This window comes from Drosophila elegans, unplaced genomic scaffold (assembly GCF_018152505.1).
Source record: "Drosophila elegans isolate 14027-0461.03 unplaced genomic scaffold, ASM1815250v1 contig_208, whole genome shotgun sequence".
In the NCBI taxonomy this organism is placed as follows: domain Eukaryota; kingdom Metazoa; phylum Arthropoda; class Insecta; order Diptera; family Drosophilidae; genus Drosophila; species Drosophila elegans.
In genome coordinates, this window is record NW_024545578.1 from 19,691,638 (window position 1) to 19,713,540 (window position 21,903).

A 21,903-nucleotide genomic window follows, 5' to 3' on the forward strand; every position below is an offset into this window, starting at 1 on the left:
ATAATTTAACAATCGATTTAATTGGATATCGATCACAATAGATATTGCATTTTTCACCGCTTTGGCTTGTACATAAAGTGATTATAATTTATTTTACGATCTCAGTTTAGACTTTATCGATGGCGCGGCGGTATGCTATACTCACTTGACTCGGCCGGCGATGGCGGATTTAGCGTATCCGGACTGATGCAGTCGGATGGCGAGGGCGACCGCTCCCGCTTTGTGGTTATGTGGCCAAGGCCGAGCGACAGACCCGCTGCGTGACCCAGGGAATCGGACCGGTGACCCAGACCACTCGAGTGGCCCAGATGCGTTCCGGGCAGGCCATCAGGTATGTTATTCTCCGACAGGAACTCGTCTAGGTCGGCATACTAAAATGTTAAATACAAAAATGCAATGAACAACTGGACACGGATGAGAGGAGCAGATATATTTCCTCGGGGTTAGTCACACGATCTGAGCTCTGATGATGAGAATACAATTCTCGCACTAAGTAAGCAATCGATAACATTCAAGTTAACTGTTTCGCAGAGTATTTTGTCATGACTGTACTGGTGTTTGTGTGTGTGTTTAAGGCTGTTTCCACTGAACTCATTGTAAAATTTTGTATAAGAAAGGAAAAGTGTAAGCAAATAAAGCAATTTTCCGCAGAAAGATTAAAATCCAAAATGAAAAGATTTTGAGTTTCTCAATGGAATAAGCCTTTAAGTATAGAATTTTGAGCTTTGTGTGTAATTTTGACCGTTGGAACATTGTATAAAAAGACGCAGCCACTACGCAGCGATGACAGAAATGATACTAACTTGTGTTACCTTGAGGTCGGCATCGTAGGGCAGGGTCTTGTCCCAGAGATTTGGGCCCAGGAACGCCGTTTGCGCCTCAACATTCCAAATGTCGCCCTCCTCCTTGTATTTGTCATCCGGGCAGATGATTTCTTTGCTATTCGATGTGGATTTGCCTGCAAAAGAAAAGGGTGGACAATTAGTCAGGGCCACAGCTGATAAGATAGTGATCTTTAAGTGCGTCAAGTTGAGGATTTGATATCTTATCCCCCAAACTTGAAAGTGGGTCAAGTATTCTCCATTTCTCTATTATATAAACCAATCAAATTCTTTGGGAATTGTATGGGAACCACACATATAGCTAAAACAATTTCCGCGAATTTCCGCATGCAGCATTTGGCCATAAAAACGGGTTACAAGCAAACAAAACGAAACAAAGACAGAAAACCAACAAACAAACAAATCACACACACACACAATGCAAACATCGGCAAGAGGAAGCAGCGGACAGCCAACATACGAAAAGCGAAAGTGAAATTTTTACTACAGCTTTCAAACTGATTTTTATCGCTTCCAGCTGAGAAAAAAAAAACAAAATTAAACAAAATTAAAATAAACTCAAGCACTCAAAGAGATGGCTAAAGCTTTTTAGCCCTATTGTAGCCAAGTTGAGTGTTTTTTGTTTTCGAAGCTTTATTTTGGCTGCTTTATTTTGACGCTGCGCATGCGCAGCTGAGCATGATCTTTCTTTGCTTTTCGCTTCTTTTCTTTGATTTCTTTCACAAAACCCGTTTTCTGGCCACAGACAGTAACAGAAACCAGTTGCCGTCTTTGGTTTCTTCGGCTCGCAATAGTTTCCGCTTTCTTATTCACTCTCACTTTCATTTGCGAATGCTTTTTTCTTGTATTTCTCTTTTTTTTTGCAGTTGTTGCCACTGCCGCTTTTTGCATTACGGACTATTGCGAAATTTTATGCCATTTTGCGGCTTGCCTCTTCCTTTCCTCGACTTCTTCGACGCCAAACACCACACACACATTTCTGGTCTGTGCCATGAAGTAATATCTTTTCTTTTCGATGTGCTCACCAAAGCGTAAGTGAAATGCTCAAGTGTCTGTGAAGTAATGTCTGGTGTTTGGTGAAAATTAGGACTTGCAAGTCGGCAAATGCACGGGTCTACGAGGCGTATGGGCAACGTTAGCATGAACTTTGAGGCCTGTTCCTTTTAATTATACGATTTATATTTGTTATCTGCAGAAAGATTTATGTGGGAGTTAATAAGGACTTTTTAGCTCAGTCCTCAGGGCCTAAAATGCTTTTGGCATGAAAATTCAATCAAACAAAATATAATTAAAGAAAATCCAAACTTATAATGTAAACAGGAATGGCAAAAAAAAAGTACTATGCAGTTTAGATGAAAGGTAATCATTCAACTAATAATATTTGGAGATCTAAGATATTTATATTCATAAAACATTAAACTGAAGCAAAAAATCCTTGCTAGGAAACTTAAATAAAATAAATTGTAAGCTAAAATCTGAATATGTTTTGTACAATTTCGTCAAACTTTAAACTTAAGCCTGCATTGACCCAAAAGGTTTCATAAAAATGCCAAAAAGACTACTTAAAAATTCTACAAAAAATCGATTTAGGTTTCTAAAATTTTGCAAATCATGCCAAGCAAATGCCAATAAAACTTCTCTAAAGACTAAATATAATATTAATCATAAAAAGCGCACAACACTAATTCAAAAATAATAGAAACAAACTTTCGCATGTCGATTAAGCAAAACACAAACAAAAGATACGAAAAACACAACGTCGCAAATACAAAAACATTATAAAGATAAAACAAACTAATAAACAAAAATAGACAAAAAACCAAATTACCGTTTGCTTTGCAAATGAAACCCAAAAATGGAGATTTCCTGCCTGTAAAACAGAAGAAACGAAAAGAGAGATAGTAGAAAAGAAATACAAAATGGATTTTTTAAATAAAGAAAAAAATTAAAAAACAAGAACTAATTAAGAAAAGACATAAAAGATAAAATGACAATATAACAGACAGCATGCAAATGAGAGAGTTTTAAACAACATATTTTATATATGTACATATAATATGTTTCGGAATAAGAAACCGAGAAGGATGTTAATTTTACTCCTTCATGAATATTGCCAGAGATACTTTTACTTTTATTTTATTGCCTTCGATCTGAATTTATTTCTTTTTCAGTTCACTTTCACTGTCATCAACGTTGTTGATTTGTGTGTTAAGCAGCAGGAATCTTGTCTTTCGGTTTATTTTTAGAAGCGAACCCAAAACAGGAATTCAACTTAATCTTCTCTTGTTTTTGCTTCAGTTTCGGTTTCAGTTTCTCTTGCCATTTTAAGTGGGTCAAGCGATTTTTTTCTGTGTCATCTTTGGGAGCCCTCGCACCTTTTATTTAATTTTACCTTTTTCGGGCTGGGGATTTTTTATCTTCTTTTTTTTCGACCAACAAAATTTCTCATTTTTGGCAATTAAAATAATTTGCATAATTTTCGAGCGTTTTTAGTATGTATTTCACTTTCATTAGAAAGGGATAGAAAGAGAGAGAGTTGTCTCTTTTTGGGCCTACGACAACAAATTTATTGTTTCTTTAGTGAAACGCTCTCACACAATCCCAGTTTTTTTTTGGGCATAGTTTTTTTTTATAGACCTTATAATAAGATTATGCTTATTACTGGTCTTATTATTTTGCTGTAAATTGTTAGTTTTTTGGTCTTTGTTGTGTTAATGGTTGGCCACAGTTTTTAGTAGACCATGGTCCGTAGATTTTTCAGATATGTAAAAGGTTTTTTTTTTTTGGGAATTAAACTTTCACTTTTTGTTTCGTTTTTTTCGGGTTTTTAGTATGAAGCAGCGTAAATTTTGGTTGGATGGCGGTTTTAGTGACAGTGATTTTGATGAATTTACAAGTTAGTTAAAGAGGAAGTGATGATTAAGTGGAAGGAAGTATATATTTTTTTTAAATAGCTTACAATACCTAATTAATTTCTTATAGGGTACATAAGAATCCAGAAAAATTGATTTTGTTTTTAAAATAGTTTTATTTACTTTATTTTAATTTTGTTTTCCCATCTTAAAATCTTGTATTCGTTTTGTTGTCATTTATCTACAATTGGTTCCGCCTTTAAACAGTTAGATAAAATATCTATTAGACCAATTAAAATGTCGATTCCAAGCCACATCCGTCTCAACCGCCCGAAATTACTCCTCACCCCACTTACCCCCTCGATAAGCGAAATGAAAGTGAGAGTGCTGAACAGACAGGAAAAAACGAGTCTGAAGCCGCCAAAAAACTATCCCCAAAAAAGCATTCAGAGAAACCAGTTTAAAATACGCAAATCGATACAACTTCTGGGGGAAGAATTAAATCAGAGATTATACTATGACGATGCCAACGACATTGAAGAATATTTATGAAAATGTATTCCACGCGAAAGTTTATTTTGGAGACCCAGTTTAACACCACTGGATTATCATAACAATAATAATAAAATCGATAGTACTAACAATAAAATATAATAATAATGTCATAAAAAAAAATATGAAATAAGTTGTGGCTAAATTATGCAACTTTTTGCAAATTTTTTTTATTTTGAGCCGCCAGCACACACGTTAAACAACAACAACTGTCCGCCCCTTTCACCTGTCTTTCTCCATCTCTCTTACACTCTCTGTACTTTCAGTCATACAGTGCGCATGCGCAACGATGGCGCAACTGTGACTGGTTTTTTGTTGCTGCTTTCCGTGGTGTTGTAGTTGTTTTTCGTGTTGTTGTTGCTGCTGCTGCGCCTGAGTGCCTCGTTGTATTACATCGATTTATAAACTATATGTACATCGCACTCTTTTTTTATGGTTTGTTGCCATTGTTGTTGGGAAGTTGTTGTTGTTGCTTTCGTTGTTGTTGTTGGTGAAGTGCAGAAAGTGTAACACTTTCGATTGTTGCCCCGTCTCTGTGTATTTAGTTTGTCGTTGTTGCTTTTGCTGCTGCGGCTTTGTGTGCATTGCATTCATTCCGTATTTGCGCTCATTTGCATTGCTTTTTTTGTACCTCTTTTTATATTTTTTACAGCTTTCAGTCTGCTTGTTTTATACCTTACCGCTCTTTTTTTGTGAAATTAATTATGTGTGGGAAAATGTGATGGGCATTAGATTTCCGGGTTGCTAGCGCGGAGTGCTTGTTGCTGGGAGGCGGCAAAGGGCAATATTTTGTTAAAAACTAATGATGTCTGCCCAACTTTATATTGGAGAATTTGTCCATAGTCGTTAAGTCCAATTATTATACTATTATTATTACTTTCCTTTATTTCACTGCTGTAAAATGTTAATTGTTTTTGGTCTCAAACGAAATTTCTTTTTAATTATTTAGTTTTGAATTATCCAATACATTTTCAAATATATGGTGAAAATTATTTTGCCTGTTTTCCCAAACAGAACAACCGTTGAAGGTAGGTTACTAAGCCCAATAAGATTTTTTAAATATTAAAATGGTAAGTTTTAGATATATTTTACTTACAAAAAAAAAAAGTTTAGTAAAAAGTTTTCCATACTTTGAAAACATAGTTTCCATACTTTAATAACTATTATCCGGGCTATAAAATTATAACCAGTCATCCCATCGAACCTCAAACGTTGAGATATGTTTGGTATGACCGTTACGGATTGTATACAAATATTTAATATAAATATGTTAATTAACACACAAATAATTTCCTCCTTAATTTTTAAATAAAATGCAAATTAATATAATTTAAAATTCAGGGGAATCTACATTTTTATATAATTATGGCCGGTTTTAAAATAAATAAAATGATACAAATTGTCAAGTTGTTGAAAACTATAATTTTTGAGCAACCAAATTAAACCATTTTCTAAACTTTCCCAAATTTCACAATCTTTCCAGCTGTGCAATTTCATTTTTCCATCTCCGGCACTCTGAATTTTTGCAGACTACCTGATATAAACGCGATTTCCCTAACGGCAGACCGCTTTCTTTGCTATTACGAAATTAATAGAAAATTATGAAAGACAACCGCACCGAGCGGCGGAATATTTTGCAATAGTTTAATTGCCCGAGACTCGGGCGGCGAAAGTGAAAATCCGCAGACAGCGACACAATTTGCCACAGAGTTTTTCCGCTCAACCCATTAGCCCAATTTCAGTTCGAAAGAAAGCCAAAGCAGCGGCGGCAGCAGCAGCCGGAGCAGTTAATTAGCAGAAATAAGGAAGCGAAACCGATAATCATACGTATCGTGTTGGCTCTATCAAATTATAGACTCATGCCATAAAGCGGTTGAAACACGAACGACGACCAGAGACATCGAAACCCAAATAAAATTGCCTCAAATATGCAGAGCACGCTGGCTAGTTGGAAAATAAAAAAAAAACGTTGGAGGCGTGGCTGGGGTAAAACGTAATCAAAACACAGTAAATTCAATCAAAGTGCTTCTGGTCTTTTTGTGTTTTTCGTATTTTTCGCCAGGCCCGACGACGTGTGAACAGATTGCTCATACGCCTCGTGGTGCACAAGGCAAAAGCCAAAGCGCCTCTCTTTCGGGCCACTTTCACTGATTCAAGTTTCTCACCTGGCAGCGTCGCAGCAATTCGCACGTTTTACCGTTGTGCGATTGCGCAACACATTTTGCGCTTGTGAGTGAGTGTCGGCCAAACACACAACACAACACAGCACAACAATAAATTGGCAACAATCTTGCGTTTGGCCAAGACGAGTAGCTAGCGCTTTTGATTGAAATAACTGTAATACGTTGCATTTTGGCAGGCCGCCTATCTGGGTGAGTGTGTGACGGCTCGGGGGTTTCTAGGCCCCCCGCTAGCCCCCTTCAGTTTTCGCCTTTTGGCATGTTTCAGGGGCGCATTAATGCGACGCGCTTCCCGCGGAGATAAACCAAACGAAAGGAAGTCATGAATGGCCAGATTGAGGCGCACCGAACGGGTCAAGTCAATTGAAATTGGAGGCGCTCGTGGTCATGGCTTTGATAGAACCGTAGAAACTGAAGAAGCTGCAAACAGATATTACTTAATGCGAGAAAAGAAAACCTTTTGAAAACAGAGTCTCAAGAAAATACAATTTATCTTAAATTCTACAATTTCCCATACCAACAATTTGTTTGCATATATTTTAAACATTTGATATCTCGGTTCAACAGCCAAGTGAAACATATGCAAGCAATTCAACTATTTATTTCGAAAACAATATTTAAAAAGGTAAATTTTAAATGTATTTTAAAAAAGAATTAAATAAATTTACGAAATATACATAAAAAGTATCCCAATTTTAAACAAAGTAATATATATATTTTTTAATAAAAGTAAAAAAAAAAACTTATTTTTTTAAATTTTAGCATTTAATTTTTTTATAGCATAATACTAAAAACAATGTTATGTTTTTTATGCTTTGAATATATTACATTGTATTAAAATAAAATCATATCATAAGCAAATAAAATAAAATCCCATTCACAACTATTTAGTTAATAATAAAATATTAAACAAAAGACCTATGCCATTTATCTACACATTGTTTTTGGCAACTTTCGAAATTTTATATTTTTTGATTAAGATAAAATTATATTTTTTCCCACTCTTTAGAGCTGAACTGGAACCCTTCAATTTTTTTTTTTGTTTTTGTGGCTTGTCTGTCTTTCTGTTTTATTTCAAGAAGAGCCAACAACGTCAACAGCGAGCAGGCCAAAAAAATATCAAAAAACTACCAAAGAGCAAAGAAAGAAATGAATTTAAAAACTGCCGAAAAAGTGAAAGTTAATTTTGGTGATGTTGCTAAGCCGGCAGAGCAGCTGACTTGTTGTTGCTGGCGTCGGCGTTGCTTCAACGAAAGTAAAAACGCATTTTTCGGCAGCCAAAGAGCCGCTTATGAATTTGATATTGTCCGCCTGGACACATATAAATTATGCCGCGCAATGTCAAACAGAAACACAGAAAAAATTGCCCTTTTGTTGCCGCTTTATTTTTTGGCAGATCAACTTTGGGTGATAACAACAAAAGGCCAAAGACGAGACGAGAGTCAAAAAAAGCCAAGAGGCCGGACCAGTCGGCTTTTAAATACATCATAATAAAACCAAAAAAAGTAGCTTGGAATATTTATATATATATATATATATATATATATATATATATATTTACGTATATATGGAAAGCACCCAAAAGTCAGAAACGAAAGTTGTCTGGAAATGTCGCGTTCAACAACTTGTTGCTGTATTTTGGCCCTTGCCGAGAGCATGGCCTAAAGTCAAAAGCAAAAGTGATTGTGAAATGCCGGAGTCAGAGTCGGAAAGTCCGAAAGGTTTGAAAGTTAAGATACTCGAGGAAACCTACCCCACGCGGAAATGTCAGAGCCGCCGCACTGAACCCATAGAGCAGCCCCCCAGAAACCAAAAGCCCCTCCTGTCAGTCCTCATAAGCCGTCTCCTCAATTGGACAGTGAGACCCCGGATAAAAAGCCACAGCAGCAACATGTGCCCCTTGCCGATCGATTTAAGCTGACTTTGACACCACATCAGGGTCGTTTTGGGTGTTGGAACTGCCGCTGCCGATGGGGTGAGAAAAATTAGCCAGGGATACAATCAATTTGGGGAAATGCAGCGACTGCGACAAGGAAATAAACTTAGCCAGCGAAGGTCAAGAGCTGCAACATCAGCAATTTGTGGCATGAAGGTAGGCTAAGTGTGTTAAGTATTAGAGGTATTCCTTATCTGCCTTAAAACACACCATTTCGCAGCTTTATGCTTCCCAAGTAAAGTAAAAGTTACGAAAATTATATATTAAATAGAATATCAATGTTCACTTCGATTTGAGATTCTTGTACCCATCCCCTTAAACATCTGCAGAATGTTTAAAGATCTTCCCAGCTAGATTTCTTTCAAGTTGCTTCAACAATTATAATTGTAGAATAGTATTTTCTAGCTCTGAAACATGTAATTAAATTCCTGAATGATGTCAATAGTTATTTCCATGTTGCTAGTTGTATTTAATTACTAATTGATGATCCATACCATTTAAATAGTTGGCGTGTTGCTTCCACAATTGTTGCACCTGGAATTGCGTCCATCGATTGTTGTCATCGCCTCCAGCATTATTATTATTATTGTTGCTATTGTTGTTTGTATTGTTATTATTGTTGTTGTTGTTGTTGTTGTTGCTGTTGTTGATAACACCCACTAGGCTATTTACCAAACTATTCTCATGCGCCTGTTGTTGTTGCGCCACCGCGGAGGCGGTGTTAACTGTAGGCGTGGCATTGTTTGTTGCCGTTAGATTGGCATTTGGTGTGGCTGGATTGTTGTTGTTGTTGTTATTATTATTGTTGTTGTTGAGGGAGGCATGGTTATTAATTATGATATTGAGATTGTTGTGATTGAGTATGTTATTATTATTATTGCTGCCTGGACTGTTGCCCGTGCTGTTGTTGCTGTTGGCATGTTGCTGCTGCTGCTGTTGCTGTTGCAGGTTGTTGGCTGCTACTGCCACCACAGCAGCGGCTGCATTCACATTTACATGCGCCAGATGTTGCAGATGATGCTGCAACAATTGCGTGGGCGGCGGCAATGAGCCATTGGCAACGTTATTGCCATTGCTAAGATTGTTGAGCAGTTGCTGTTGCTGCTGTTGTTGCTGTTGCTGTTGCTGCTGGTGTTGCATGTTGCTGCGGAGCAGATTGTTGTTGCAGGCCACATTGAGATTCGAATTGCTGGTGTTGCTATTGGCATTGCCCGTGTTGCTGCCGTTGCCGGCCAGCAAATGCGGCAGATTGTGCACTTGCAGTGGCAAACTGCTGAGCGGTGGCAATGCCGCCGTCTGCGACATGTTGCCCAGCAATTGTTGCTGCTGGTGTTGCTGTTGCTGCTGCTGCTGCTGTTGCACATTCTGCAGCAATTGCAGCTGCTGTTGCTGGTGCTGCAGGCCATGCTGCTGCTGCTGTTGCTGCTGCTGTAGCGCCAATGCTGGCGGTGGCATTTGATAGTCCATTCTCATTGCTGAGATCACAATTTGTTAAATTCCTTGTTCAATTCAAAGTTATTTATTGCATATATCACTTAGCTGGCCATGTGTGGCCCAAACATGTTGCTGCTGCGGCACTGGCTGTTAACTTAATTAACAACAAATTGGAATTTAAAACCGAATAAAGCTTTTTATCGCACGTTGCCGTAGCTGTTGCTGCTGCTGCTGCTGTTGCCGCTTCTAATTGCTTGTGGCGATCGCCCGCACAGCAGCAACATCAGCCGGAGAGCGAGCTTACACTTGTACACTTTGATACTCAGAATATTGCGAGTGCTTTGGCTTAGTTTTTGTTGTCGTTTTTTTTTTTTTTGCATTCGCAATTTTTCTATTGTTTGTTTTGTTTGCCTTTTTCTATTATTATTCGTTGTCAACTATTCCCCGTACTGAGCGTTGTTTTATTTAATTTTTTGTGACTGTGTGTGGGGCTGGGCCCGCTTGCTAAGGGGTTCAGTTCTCGCTGCCCGCCGCTTTTGAATGAGAAAAGTTTGACCTTGAATCGGCAAAACAAAAAAAACCACCCAGCAAAATGTTTTGCTATGCGTTTTTGCTATTTGTCAGCCTGATCGTCGCACTTATTTTCTGTGGGTTGACGTTCAAGCGAATATTTTGTTATTGCATATATTAATTCTTTTCTTTTGCGAGGGAATGTTTGCGATGTTGATAAAAAAAAAAAATTCGATAAATTGTTTATTGACAGTTCAATTCAAATATTGTTTTCTACATTTTTGACTTTAGATGCAATTTGTTTTGGTTTTTATTATGGTTTCCTATTTCATGTAAAATATATTTTTGGCATTCGAATTTAATTTGTAATATATTAAAATTTTAAAGTGTCAATCTATTTTAAGCTTTAAATAATTTTTATAACAAAAAATGTTTAATATATTTGCTTTTGGTTTTAAGTTCAAGCTGTTTATTTCCTTAGATTTTTATTAGCTCCCTTTGTAATAATATTTGCTTTGCAAACTTATAAGCACCTTTGATTTACTTCTGTCGTTTTATTTTGTATATTTTTGTGATGTTTTATGTACTCTGATTTTCATATAAATTCTTTTTTTTCCATTCAGGAATTTAAAGCATTTTTTTAAATTTCACTTTAATGATCGTGAGGGATCATAAATTTCTGGTATTCAGGAGATCATTTAATTTCGAGCACTGCACAATTCGTTTTAATCCAAAATGAGGGATGCTTTTAAGAGGATCGATCCTCGTTGGGTGGAAGATAAAGGAAACGAAAGTTCACAAGTTCGCACGAATTCGAAAGCGTCGTGCTAAAGACGAAGACACGCGTCGTATACGTATTATTTTATGGCTTTTGCTTTCGGCGGCTTGGTATTGGTGAGTGGGCTTTGAGTTTTCGGGATTGGTTGGTTGGCCATATATTATTTGATTTGGTTTTTTGGTTTTGCTAGAGAGCCGTGAACCGAACCGGTGCCGCCGGACTGCGAACGTTGAGTGAACGCGCGCGTCGAATTTGCCATGCAACGCAGCTTCAGCTTCGCAGCTGAGCAGAGAAACAGAGAAAACCAGAGAAACAGAGAAAAGCTGGGACAGCGAGAAAAAGAGCAAAAGAAACAACAAATAAAAGCCAAACTTGAAACCGAAAGCATAAAAGCCCACGGCACCATGTCTTTCTCCTTTCTCCCCGCTCGCTTAGTTTTTTTTTGCGCATTCCGCCTGTTTACTTTCTTTCGCGCCGCCTGCCAAAGTTCGCCTCTGCCGACGTCAACGTCGCTGTCGCCACGCTTGGCGGGAGCTGTGCTGCCGACGTCGACGTCTATGCGGAAGCAGATTTTCCGCTGCCGACGCAGGCAGCAGCTTTGTTTTGAGTCGCTCGCAAAAGCTTTTCGCTCGCTCGTCTACTTGAGTGCGATTTTCTGGTCTCAAGTGATGGGTTTTTTACACTTTTTAAAGTATATAGAAAATTACTATGAAAAAAATATTTTATAGAAAACCATTACTTTGATAAAAATAGTTTGATAACTTTTAACAATTTTTAATTTATTGTGAAAGAATAAATACAATACAAATTTTATCTATTATAAGAATCCATGTTGTAAATAAAGTAAAAGAAGCCGTTGTCTTAAAAATATTTAAATAAAAAAAACGTACGGTTTTAAAGTGAAAATATAAATATTTATAAAGATTAAATACAGTTTATTTAAATAGCCACAACTTTGAGTATAAACTGCGATTTACAAATAAATTTACGTTTGGCTTTAATGGAACTTTTATTGATACGAATTGTGTACCCCAAGCATTAAAACTAAAAACTTTATTTCCTTTCAATGTTTAATGTTAGTGAATGATACAAGACAAAAGCTTACCAGCAAAATGATTAACAAACATACAAATACTAACACTCCCGGAAAAGGGAAACTACAGTCCAAAAGTTTGGGTTGGATGCTTACCTGTAAAGAGAATAAAAATATATATATATTATTAAAGTGCTGCTTTAATACACAAATGAAAATGAATTTAAAAAACGTTATTAATTTATTTATTAAAATACCTAGGAAATAAAGCAATTGTATTTATTTGCGATAGATCAAAAGAACACAAGTGAGAATTAATTGACAGATATTTGGTTCTGTCAAGGGTGGCGGAAATTTCCCATGCATGGGGTGCCCACCCACAACGACAACTGACATTTATCCATTTTAGCTTTCCCCACTCTACCCACACAACAAATAAAACGAATTTCATACAAATTATTATACATTCCGCCTTTAAAAGGTCATTTCCAGTATATTCAATAGCGAAAAATTTCACCGTCACAGCGAAAAAGCAACAAACAATCGAGAGGGAGAGCTGGAAGACCACCCACATTTCATTTGAAATATGCATTTCCATATCATCTGTCATAAAAATCTCATCAGCCTAATTCCGAAATCTAATCAAACCAAATGCATTTTCTCAACGTTGACCAACTGAGGTCAGTTAAAAAAAATAAGAGGTGGAAAAACCATGGAAAAATCATGAAAATTGGTGGCAGCTCAGTCGCGATTTTCAAAAGGATTTGTGCCAAATGCATTGACTAAGTAGATCAAAAAGGGTGAAAGGATGTGCCAAAAAGAAAACTGAAATCTAGCAGCATTGAAAAAACTTTTAGTCTGGCCTAAAAAAAAACCAAATGCCACACAGATGTTCTCGTTTAATTACTATTAAATGAAAAATTTAACGGCATATGAACAAATTTTCCAGTTCCAATTGCTATACAAAATTAAAAATTCCCTTTGGAAAACTAAGATATAGACATATGTATATATAGGCACTTAACAGTTTAGTGTTATATACTAAATAAAGTTTTTTTAAACTGCAACGCAGTTTGGCCTAGGTCGCGAAAATAAATTCATTTTATCAATAAAAAAAAAGGAAATAGCTGAATTTAATGAAATTTCCCTTGTGGTAGGCTGCTAACCAATAAACTTGGCGATCCCTCAGTGCAAAGATACATTTGCCGATGTATTCACATTTCGAATTCCATTTCCTATTCAATTCGAACCGTCGACGTCAGTGAGTACAGTATATATGGACTATATATATACACATATAGTATAGTATACATTAGCCCAGCTGAGCTCACGTGTGCGCGGCAAGCTTTCTTGACTTTTGCGCTTTACAAGCTCGCAATGCGCAAAGTTCTCGGCCGCTGACGTCGGATGATATCAGCCCGCGGGATGCAGATAGACGTTCTACAGATATTTCGCGAAGGGCTTTTGGCATATATCAAGAGTTTGCAACGGAATAGTAATTTTCTAATACAAGACAAGCTTGAAGAAAAATAAAAAACCACCAAAATAGTCATACATTTTATCAGTTGTTTTCGGTTTCCATTGTATTTGTAATGTACTTTTCTGTATTTACTTACAAGGCCAAGTAACTATTCAGAAAACTATACTCAACTAATGTTAAATCCAACGAGAAACACTTTGAATAACTTATACTATAGCGTTAGGGAAACACATAAACATTCGAGTTTTAACTATTATTAATGAACGGTTTTAGGTACTAATTTTGTGCACCCTGTTTTCCTTAATTTTCTTGTAGCTTTCAGAATATTTACCCTAATATTACCCCCAATTTTCCAGACTTTTTCACCTCACCTGTGTTGGCTGGCTGAAATCGGGACTTTAGGCTGTTCAAATGGTTGTGATGCTCGTTGGCGATCACGGCTGCTGCCACGGCATTTGCCACATGTTGCACGGAGGACACATTGCTGTTGCTGTTACTATTGCTGCTGTTGTTGTTGTTGTTGCTTTGGCCGGGATTCCCAGTATTTGTATTACCAGTTCCCACTGCAGCAGGATTATTATTGCCACTGGTATTATTTCCATTAGAGCCCTGATTGCCACTTGCAACTGCTGTGGATGCTGCAACAGCAGCAGCACTGCAACCGGCAGCTGTTGCAGCTGCAGCGGCATTGCTCTGTGGATCCATGAAGGAGTTGCGCTGGTAATGGTGATTCTCCTGGTAAATCCGCTGATACGCCAGCGTGGGCAGCGTCCACGAATTGTTGGTCTTGTAGTGGAAGTTGCCGGTGCCAAAAATGGAGTGGGTGTTGGTATTGCCATTGGTATTTCCCGCTGCAACAGCAACAGCGGCCGAAGAAAGTGTATGGGCCAGCTGGGCGGCATGATGTTGCTGCTGTGCATGCTGCTGCTGATGTTGGTGGTGTTGTTGCTGCTGCTGCTGCTGTTGTTGCTGTTGCTGCTGCTGCTGCTGTTGTTGTTGCTGCTGTTGCTGGTGTGTATGATGCGGATGAAGCGTATGGCCAAGATGTTGCTGCTGGTTGTGATGCTGAGAGTGTTGCTGTTGTTGATGCAGGACAGCGGCAACATGCTGCTGGTGTGCTTGATGCTGCTGGTGTACGTGTTGTTGGTGTTGCTGCTGTTGCTGGTGTTGCTGGTGGTGCAATGTCCAGGCATTCACGCCATTGTTGCTAGCGGTGCTGGTGGTTCCACCTCCACCTCCACCTCCTCCAGCACTGCTTTTACCCGAATCATTGCTACTAACACTACTGCGATGGTTGTCCATTGTTCCCGAGGATCCTGTCATGCTGCCATCATTGCCACTATCGGAATTTCCGCTGCTGCTGAGGTTGCCACTGCTGTTGTTGCCACCGCTTGTGTTGCTGCCATTGCCACTATTCACTGCCGCTGCAGCAGCAACTTGAGAGTTAAGTTGCTGGAAATACTGCGACAAGGTGGCATTGGCATGCTCCTGGGCAAAAAAACTGGTACACGAATTCGTATCCGACGACATGGTCACTGGTTCTTTAAACTGGGTCCGATATTCTCACTGGTTAACCCTTTCACTGGTTATGGAATTTCACTGTTTTCCTTGTGATCTTAGGTGATCACCTCCTTGTGCTGAACGTGATTGAATTTGCTTATCAGCAGTATAAACTTTGGGCCACGGCCGAAAGTTGTGCGCATTGTCTTTACACTTAGTTTCACTGTAGTTTTAAGTGCAACATAAACTTTTGTCTGTGCTATCTGAAAATATTGTGCTTCCGGTTTGAAAACCCAGATTAGTGTTGAGCACTTTTTGTGTTTTACTTCTTTTTACAGCCAATTGATAGCCAATTTGTTGTTGCTAATGAACAGGTGATAGTGGGTTAAAATTGTTGAGAGTGATTCAGTGTTCAGTATAGGGAAGCGATTTTGATAGTGACTGATAATGAGCTCGCTTGTTTTCGTGTAGTCAGGGAATGCACTTTGTTTGCGTCTATTTTTGTATGATTTTCATTTAGTTTCCATTATTTTTTATTGATGATCATGATGATAAGGAATAAGAAAAGGCATTGTATAGTTGTATAGTCTGCGCTTTCTTTTAGTTCAATTAACTTTGTATAATATGATTTTTGTGACGCTATTTCTAAGTGGAATCAACCGGTACAAAGGCTATCCGTGTTTTTCAAACAATTTTCGCCATGGAAAATTTCAAGAACATATTTAAATGTGAACAAGCGAATTCTTATTTGCCAAATCAATAATCGAGACAAAGGTTTATTCTTTAAATAGTTTCTATACATAGATCAAAACAAATAAATTATTATTTGCCAAATCAATTGAATTATCCTTTTTTTCTGATGAATAACTCGTTTTTCTCTCTCAGCCTTTTGTTGAATACCTTTTCTTATTCTCAGAATTGGTTGCTGCTTAGAAATGAGATCGCTTTTTGCATTGGGTTTTTTGTTGTTTCGGCTTTGTATTTTTCTTTCTTGGGCTTGTTGTTTTGTAGAAAAATTAAAAAAATTAAACTGTTTGAAATTGGATCCGTAACTTTGACGTCGATGGACAGAGATTCTCGAGGGATCTCCCGATCTCTCGTTTTTTCCCTCTCTGCCTGATACTATCTCTCTTTCTTTCTTTCTGCGTATTTTTTCCTTTTCAATAATAGTTGTTAATTTTTATGACACACACAGACACTTTAGATTAATTTCACAATATATTGCACTTGATTTTTATTTAGCAAAAATGACTTGCTTGGGTTAAAGTTCTTCCAGAACTTTTTATTGTGTGTTGAAAAATATGTTTCAATTAGTTTGTTTTGTTGGCGTTAGGAATATTTTTGTTTTTCCCGCTCGATTGGAAAAAAATCACGGAACGCGCAGCGACGATTTTCACATGAGAACGCGATGCGACAGAATGCCGGCCGAGTAATTTGCTCGGTCTCAATGTCCGTCTCTGGTTTTTCTCTGCCGCCGCTGCAGTCGCCGCTGCAGTCGCCGCTGCAGTCGACGCCTCTGCCACCGCTACCGCTCTCTCAGCCAGCTAATATTGCAATTTTCTGCAAGTAAGTCGGCTTACGTAAAGGGCGGAGGTCCGAAAACAGCTCTCCCTCTCCGACTTTGTTAATTGTTTTTCAAGTTTTTTTATCAAATGTTGGTACCGCAAAATATTTGTATTCATACAAGAGAATATTAATACATACAGACAGCTGGGCTCAAAATAATAGTATTGGACATATGTTAAATGTCCTAATTACCATAAACATTAAACCTTTCAAAATATTTTTGAATTGCTTTTTAAAAGACAAATTTTGAAGACTTCATTATTTTCTTTTAACTTGCCTATAAATATTAAAACTGATTATTAGTTCTTAAGTTTACCAATTAAAGCAAGAGCTTAAAATAATTATACAAAAAACCTTAATAAAAAAAACTTTTTAAAGGATAACAAATCTGTTTAAAGTCTAAACAATTTTTAATAATTAAAAGGTATTCAAGTTTTTAAAAATACAAAAGACCATATTTATATATTATTTTTATTCTGTATGTATAAAGGTATACCATAAACTATTTTTTGCCTGCACTATTTGTTTAAGAAAAAGCAAATACTGCTATTATTTTGAGCACAGCTATATATATTTGTATATACCTGGGGACAGAGGCAGCGACGTCGGCGTAGGCAGCGCTGCTGCCGCCAAGTCACGCGGATTTCAATATGACCCAAAGCCCACTGTCTAGCACAGTTTTAAGCACGTGTTGCGGACACACCGGCCACACACACAGTCGCAAATTAATTGCGAGAGAAAGAGAAGTGCACGTTGAACAGCAAGCGCACTCGAAGATACATATAGGCAAACACAGATACACATATAGATAGGGTAGCAGATAGAGATACGAATACAACTCAAAAGTTTCCAGTCGCTTCGCAATAGAGGGCTTTATCTCACCCCCTGTACCTGATATATATATATATATATATATATATGGTCAATACACTTCATGTATCAGCTGGAGTGCGTGGACGTTTAATTCGGCAGTGATGCGGCTGTAAAACGTGACGTATGCGTAATGTGCTTCACGGGATTGCCTCTGTGCCACCTACTAATTAACGCTGCGTCATGGAATGTACGTAGGTCTCTCGGGGGGAGTGGTTGGGGGTCTAGAGCAGGGTGCTTCACCCTATGGGTAAATCCAAAGGCACGGCGTAGTAGCTGCAGCTCAGCGTATACTTAATCTCAAAAGAGCAAAACTATTGGCGTATTCAAACTATTGAGGTTTAACTCAGGTTTCCAATGATTTTAATAATTATTTGCTGTTGGCATAGGTCCGGTAAACTTTCTAAGAAATTTGTATTTTCCGGTTATTTTCGAGCCGTTCATAACATAAGAAATATTTTTTTACGTAGAGCATAGATAAATTATAGAATTGCTTAACTATGAATCAGATTTCCCAGAACCCTAAAAGTCTGTTTAATTTAATTTTATAAATTTCTCAATGTAGTGATTAAACAATTTAGTTTGTCTTAAAAAGTTTTAAAACAATATATTTTTTTTATTCTATGAAATACCAAATTTATATATTTATTATACTACGTTGAAATATTACCATTTAATAGTTATAGCTATGTAGGAAATTAATAAATGTTAAATACATATATAATTTCGGATTTCTTCACACTACATAAAATCAATTCTGGTTAAATTCAAAAAATACTGATCAAATTTTTAAAATTTTAAAATGAGGTTTCATAAAATTATTATTTTGCCACTAATCCTGATCTTTTCAAATAACATTTCAAAAGTTTTCCTTTTATGTTAGCCAATTCAAGTAAATCCCAAGAACACCTTGACAATTCTTTCACCCCGTAAAACTATTCTATTCTCCCTGGGTTTTCAACCTTGGGCTATCCCTCGGTCAAACAATAGCCCTCTTGCTTTTAAGAAACCCAGTCAGCCCTGAAAACAAGTCAATCTGGATAAACGTGGAACATGTGGAAAAGCGTGCTTTAGTCACCTGTTTTCCCAGGCGAGACAACGTTGGGAATATTGAGTATACGCCCCGTTAAGTGACTATTTTGGGAACCGAAAAAGCAACAAGTCATCAAAAACATCGGGAAGTGGAAAGCCGAAACCCGAACTTGGCTTCGGGTTCCTGCCAATGGCAAAAGGATGTGCGGCAGAGGTTCGCTATTGGCCGGGCTTATATGCCGGAAAAATCGAGAAAAGGGAACCAATCCGGAGAGTTCTGCCAACGCGGGCAGAGGCAGTGGGCTACGTCGGCAGCGACGCTGGCTGTGGCGGCAGCGTTGTCAGGTTTTCTGTTTGTTTTGTTGTCAGTTGTTGTATTTTGTGTTATCACGTTTCGCTACCACGTGCACCAGCCCCCCATTTGGTGGTGTGTGTGCGCGAATGCCTCGCTCACACTTAAGCTCCTCCAAATACCCACTAACACATCCGCAGTCCGCACTCACATAGATACGGCCTGGCGCTTCGACGGATGAATGAGCCCTGAGAGCGGGAGAACTCGCTAAGCAAAACCCAACTGAGTCGAAGACGAAGCTATTGCTGGTTTATAAATAGCAGTTTAAAGCATCGCACACACATCTACGTATCGAATCAATGAGTCACACACACTCACACGCCACTGTTTTGCATCTAAAGAACAAAAAAAAATTGAACCAAACACACTGCATAGAAGTGCAAATAAAGCAAGTTGTGCAAAATAAATATCGAAAACAGAAACAGAAAGTAAACAAAATAATTGCTGCAATTTTTGAGCAGGCATGCAAAAAACAATTGTATTAAAAAAAAAAAAGTATTTTAATACCTTACTAACAAAAAAATAACAAATTTATGTAGGGAAACTGAAAAACATTCAACAATATGTGTCACTATAATTTATGGCAAACATATCATACACGAAAAAGAAAAAAGAAAAGAGAAACATATATATATATATAATTGTTATTGATTTTTCCATTTAACATTCATTTTTGAATACAATAATGCAAAACTGAAAATATTCGAAAATGTTGTGGAAATTTTTGTGCAACAATAAAATGTCGCCGCAGAATTGAGCCACTAACACGAAGACAAGGTATGACACGTCAAACCTTAATTAAACTTTCTGTGATTTGCTGTGTTTGCATGGAAACCGTCTGGGGTTCTGTTTCCATATAGGGGTATTATGGATCCGCTGGAGAGCGGGGTGTATGGGTCTGTCATGGCGACGTTCAAGTCATTATACACGTGTTTAGAGCAGCAGGTCGTAAATTAACATATTGCTAAATAATTATTTAGAAACGCTGAAATGCTTAAACGTTTTTTACGATAGCACAACTGGCTTATTAAGGGCCTCCAACCCGTTGACCCAAATAGTGCAACTACGATGGCTAAATAGAATTATATACTTAGAACATTTTCGTTGGACTAAATAAGGGCGACTACCTATGCCGTTTTAATTATAGTTTACATTTTGAACGAAAGCCTGAATTAAAAACATTTATAAACTAATAATTAAGTAATTAAAAGCATAATTAAAAAACTGTAAGTGTAAATCATAAAATGTTTTAAAAAAATTGTTTATTAATTTATTTTAATAATTTCAAAACTGAAACATTTATTTTTCAAAAAAAGCTTTTTTAGATTTTATTTATTTAATAATTAAAAGAAATGATTCTTCAGAAACACGTTGATCAATTACAAATGTATAATATAATTAAAACGATAAAATAATTGCTAAGGTACATTAATGTGCGAAATAGTTCGATAACCTAAATTTTAAAACATCATTTGTTTGAAACTTATCTAATTAACACGCTTGATGCAGTTTCTTTCAAGGTTTTCAACACGCCATATTCTCATTAATAAATTTGGTATAATCCAATCTCTTTAGTTTATTTTTGTTATAACTTTCATTCATTGGCTGGATATTCCAAAGTCAAACATGCGCCATATCTATGAAACCGCAGTTGAAACTTACCGGCTTTATGGAACAAGTTAACAGAAAATAAAAATTATATTGCGGGCGGCTTATCAGTAAGAAACTTGGCCAACAGGTTGGTTTGCCTTGCCGCTGACCAGACAATAAACTGAAATTCCATATCTACAACCAGACAATTTTTTTTGTCGGCGAATCAGGTGCAAAGTTGAAGTTCAGCAGTCGGAAATTGATTTACGTAATTAAAGTTGAAGGGAGTGAGGCGGGCAGAGGAAAGTTCCCCCCTTTGGCCTTATCACCTGGCACTTTGGACTGGAAATTCGAGTAGCCAGAAATGTTAAGAAATGGCATCGTACCTAAAGTCGTCGCCTGGCCAAACATGTGACCCTTGTGGAAAAAAGGGGGCGGAGAAAAGCAAAACAACATACCAAGAAGACGTCAGCAATCTTGGCAATATGATTTCGATTACAATTGTTGTCGTAGGCTGAGGCGATATAAATTATAATTAATCGCTAACGTGGCGTATGCGCGATATCCAAAGAAAATTGTCGAAAGGGGGGCGGAAATGTTTTGTTCATTAAACAACTGTGCGCACGTGTTTCACCCAACGGTCTTGCGTCCGCTGCTGAGCTCTAATGTTTGAGCCGTCTGCTGGGGGTGGATGGGCGGCAGTGGGGAGGCGGTGGGTGGCAAGGGAAACTTCCAGACAAGCTGCCTTCAGCAATAAACGAAACACGAGTATGCGCTCTCGCCGTCCAACTGAGAACGAAAGCTAAAGCTTTATCAAGCTTTTTGTTTCAGTTTTCACTAAACATCCACTAGGTGGCGCAAAAGCTTTTGATCAGGCACAGTGGAACGAAACATTCTAAGTTTTGTGATTCAAATGGTTTAATATTTTATCATAAATCCCAAATAAAATTCCTTTCAACAAATATTTTTTACTGACTTAAAGTTGAAACTTTTTCTCAAATAAATTAATTTAATTAGTATAAAAAATTCGCTAAGCAAATTAATTTATGTTCAGTAATTAACACATTTGTTTCTGGTTAAACCGCATTAACACAATTAAAATAAAATAAATTGGAAGACCAAACATCATTTATTTTAGATATATCTACAAGTAAACTTTCAAAAATTTTAAATTTGTAACAGAACAATAAAAACATTGCTTAAGGGAAAATAAAGTAGAACAGTAGAACATTTCATTAAAACAGCCATTACTGATTTATCGTTAAATGAGTTTATAATAAGACCAATTTGTTCTGAAATTAATATAATTATATAGTACATAACACATCAATCTGCCCATAGTACAAAAAAAAGAAAATGCAAACAAAGGGAAAATAATTGGAGTGAAAACATTTTT

General features: G+C 37.2%; 1 protein-coding gene across 14 annotated transcripts in view; it reads right to left on the minus strand.

Moving 5' to 3' along the window:
• LOC108142349 (hepatic leukemia factor) overlaps positions 1-21,903 on the minus strand; it is a 57,030-nt gene that overhangs the window by 2,758 nt on the left and 32,369 nt on the right. For 3 of the 14 annotated variants that reach the window (XM_017266138.2, XM_041707909.1, XM_017266134.2), the window contains 3 exons: positions 2,671-2,712; positions 804-958; positions 146-371 (listed from right to left, as the gene is read on the minus strand). In XM_017266138.2, the coding sequence (XP_017121627.1) occupies positions 146-371; positions 804-958; positions 2,671-2,712 (423 nt within the window). Of the gene's footprint in view, positions 1-145; positions 372-803; positions 959-2,670; positions 2,713-8,856; positions 10,525-10,839; positions 10,874-12,669; positions 15,461-15,997; positions 20,150-21,903 lie in introns of those variants that run through there. The other 11 variants (XM_017266139.2, XM_017266136.2, XM_017266128.2 and 8 more) reach the window with 10 other exon arrangements.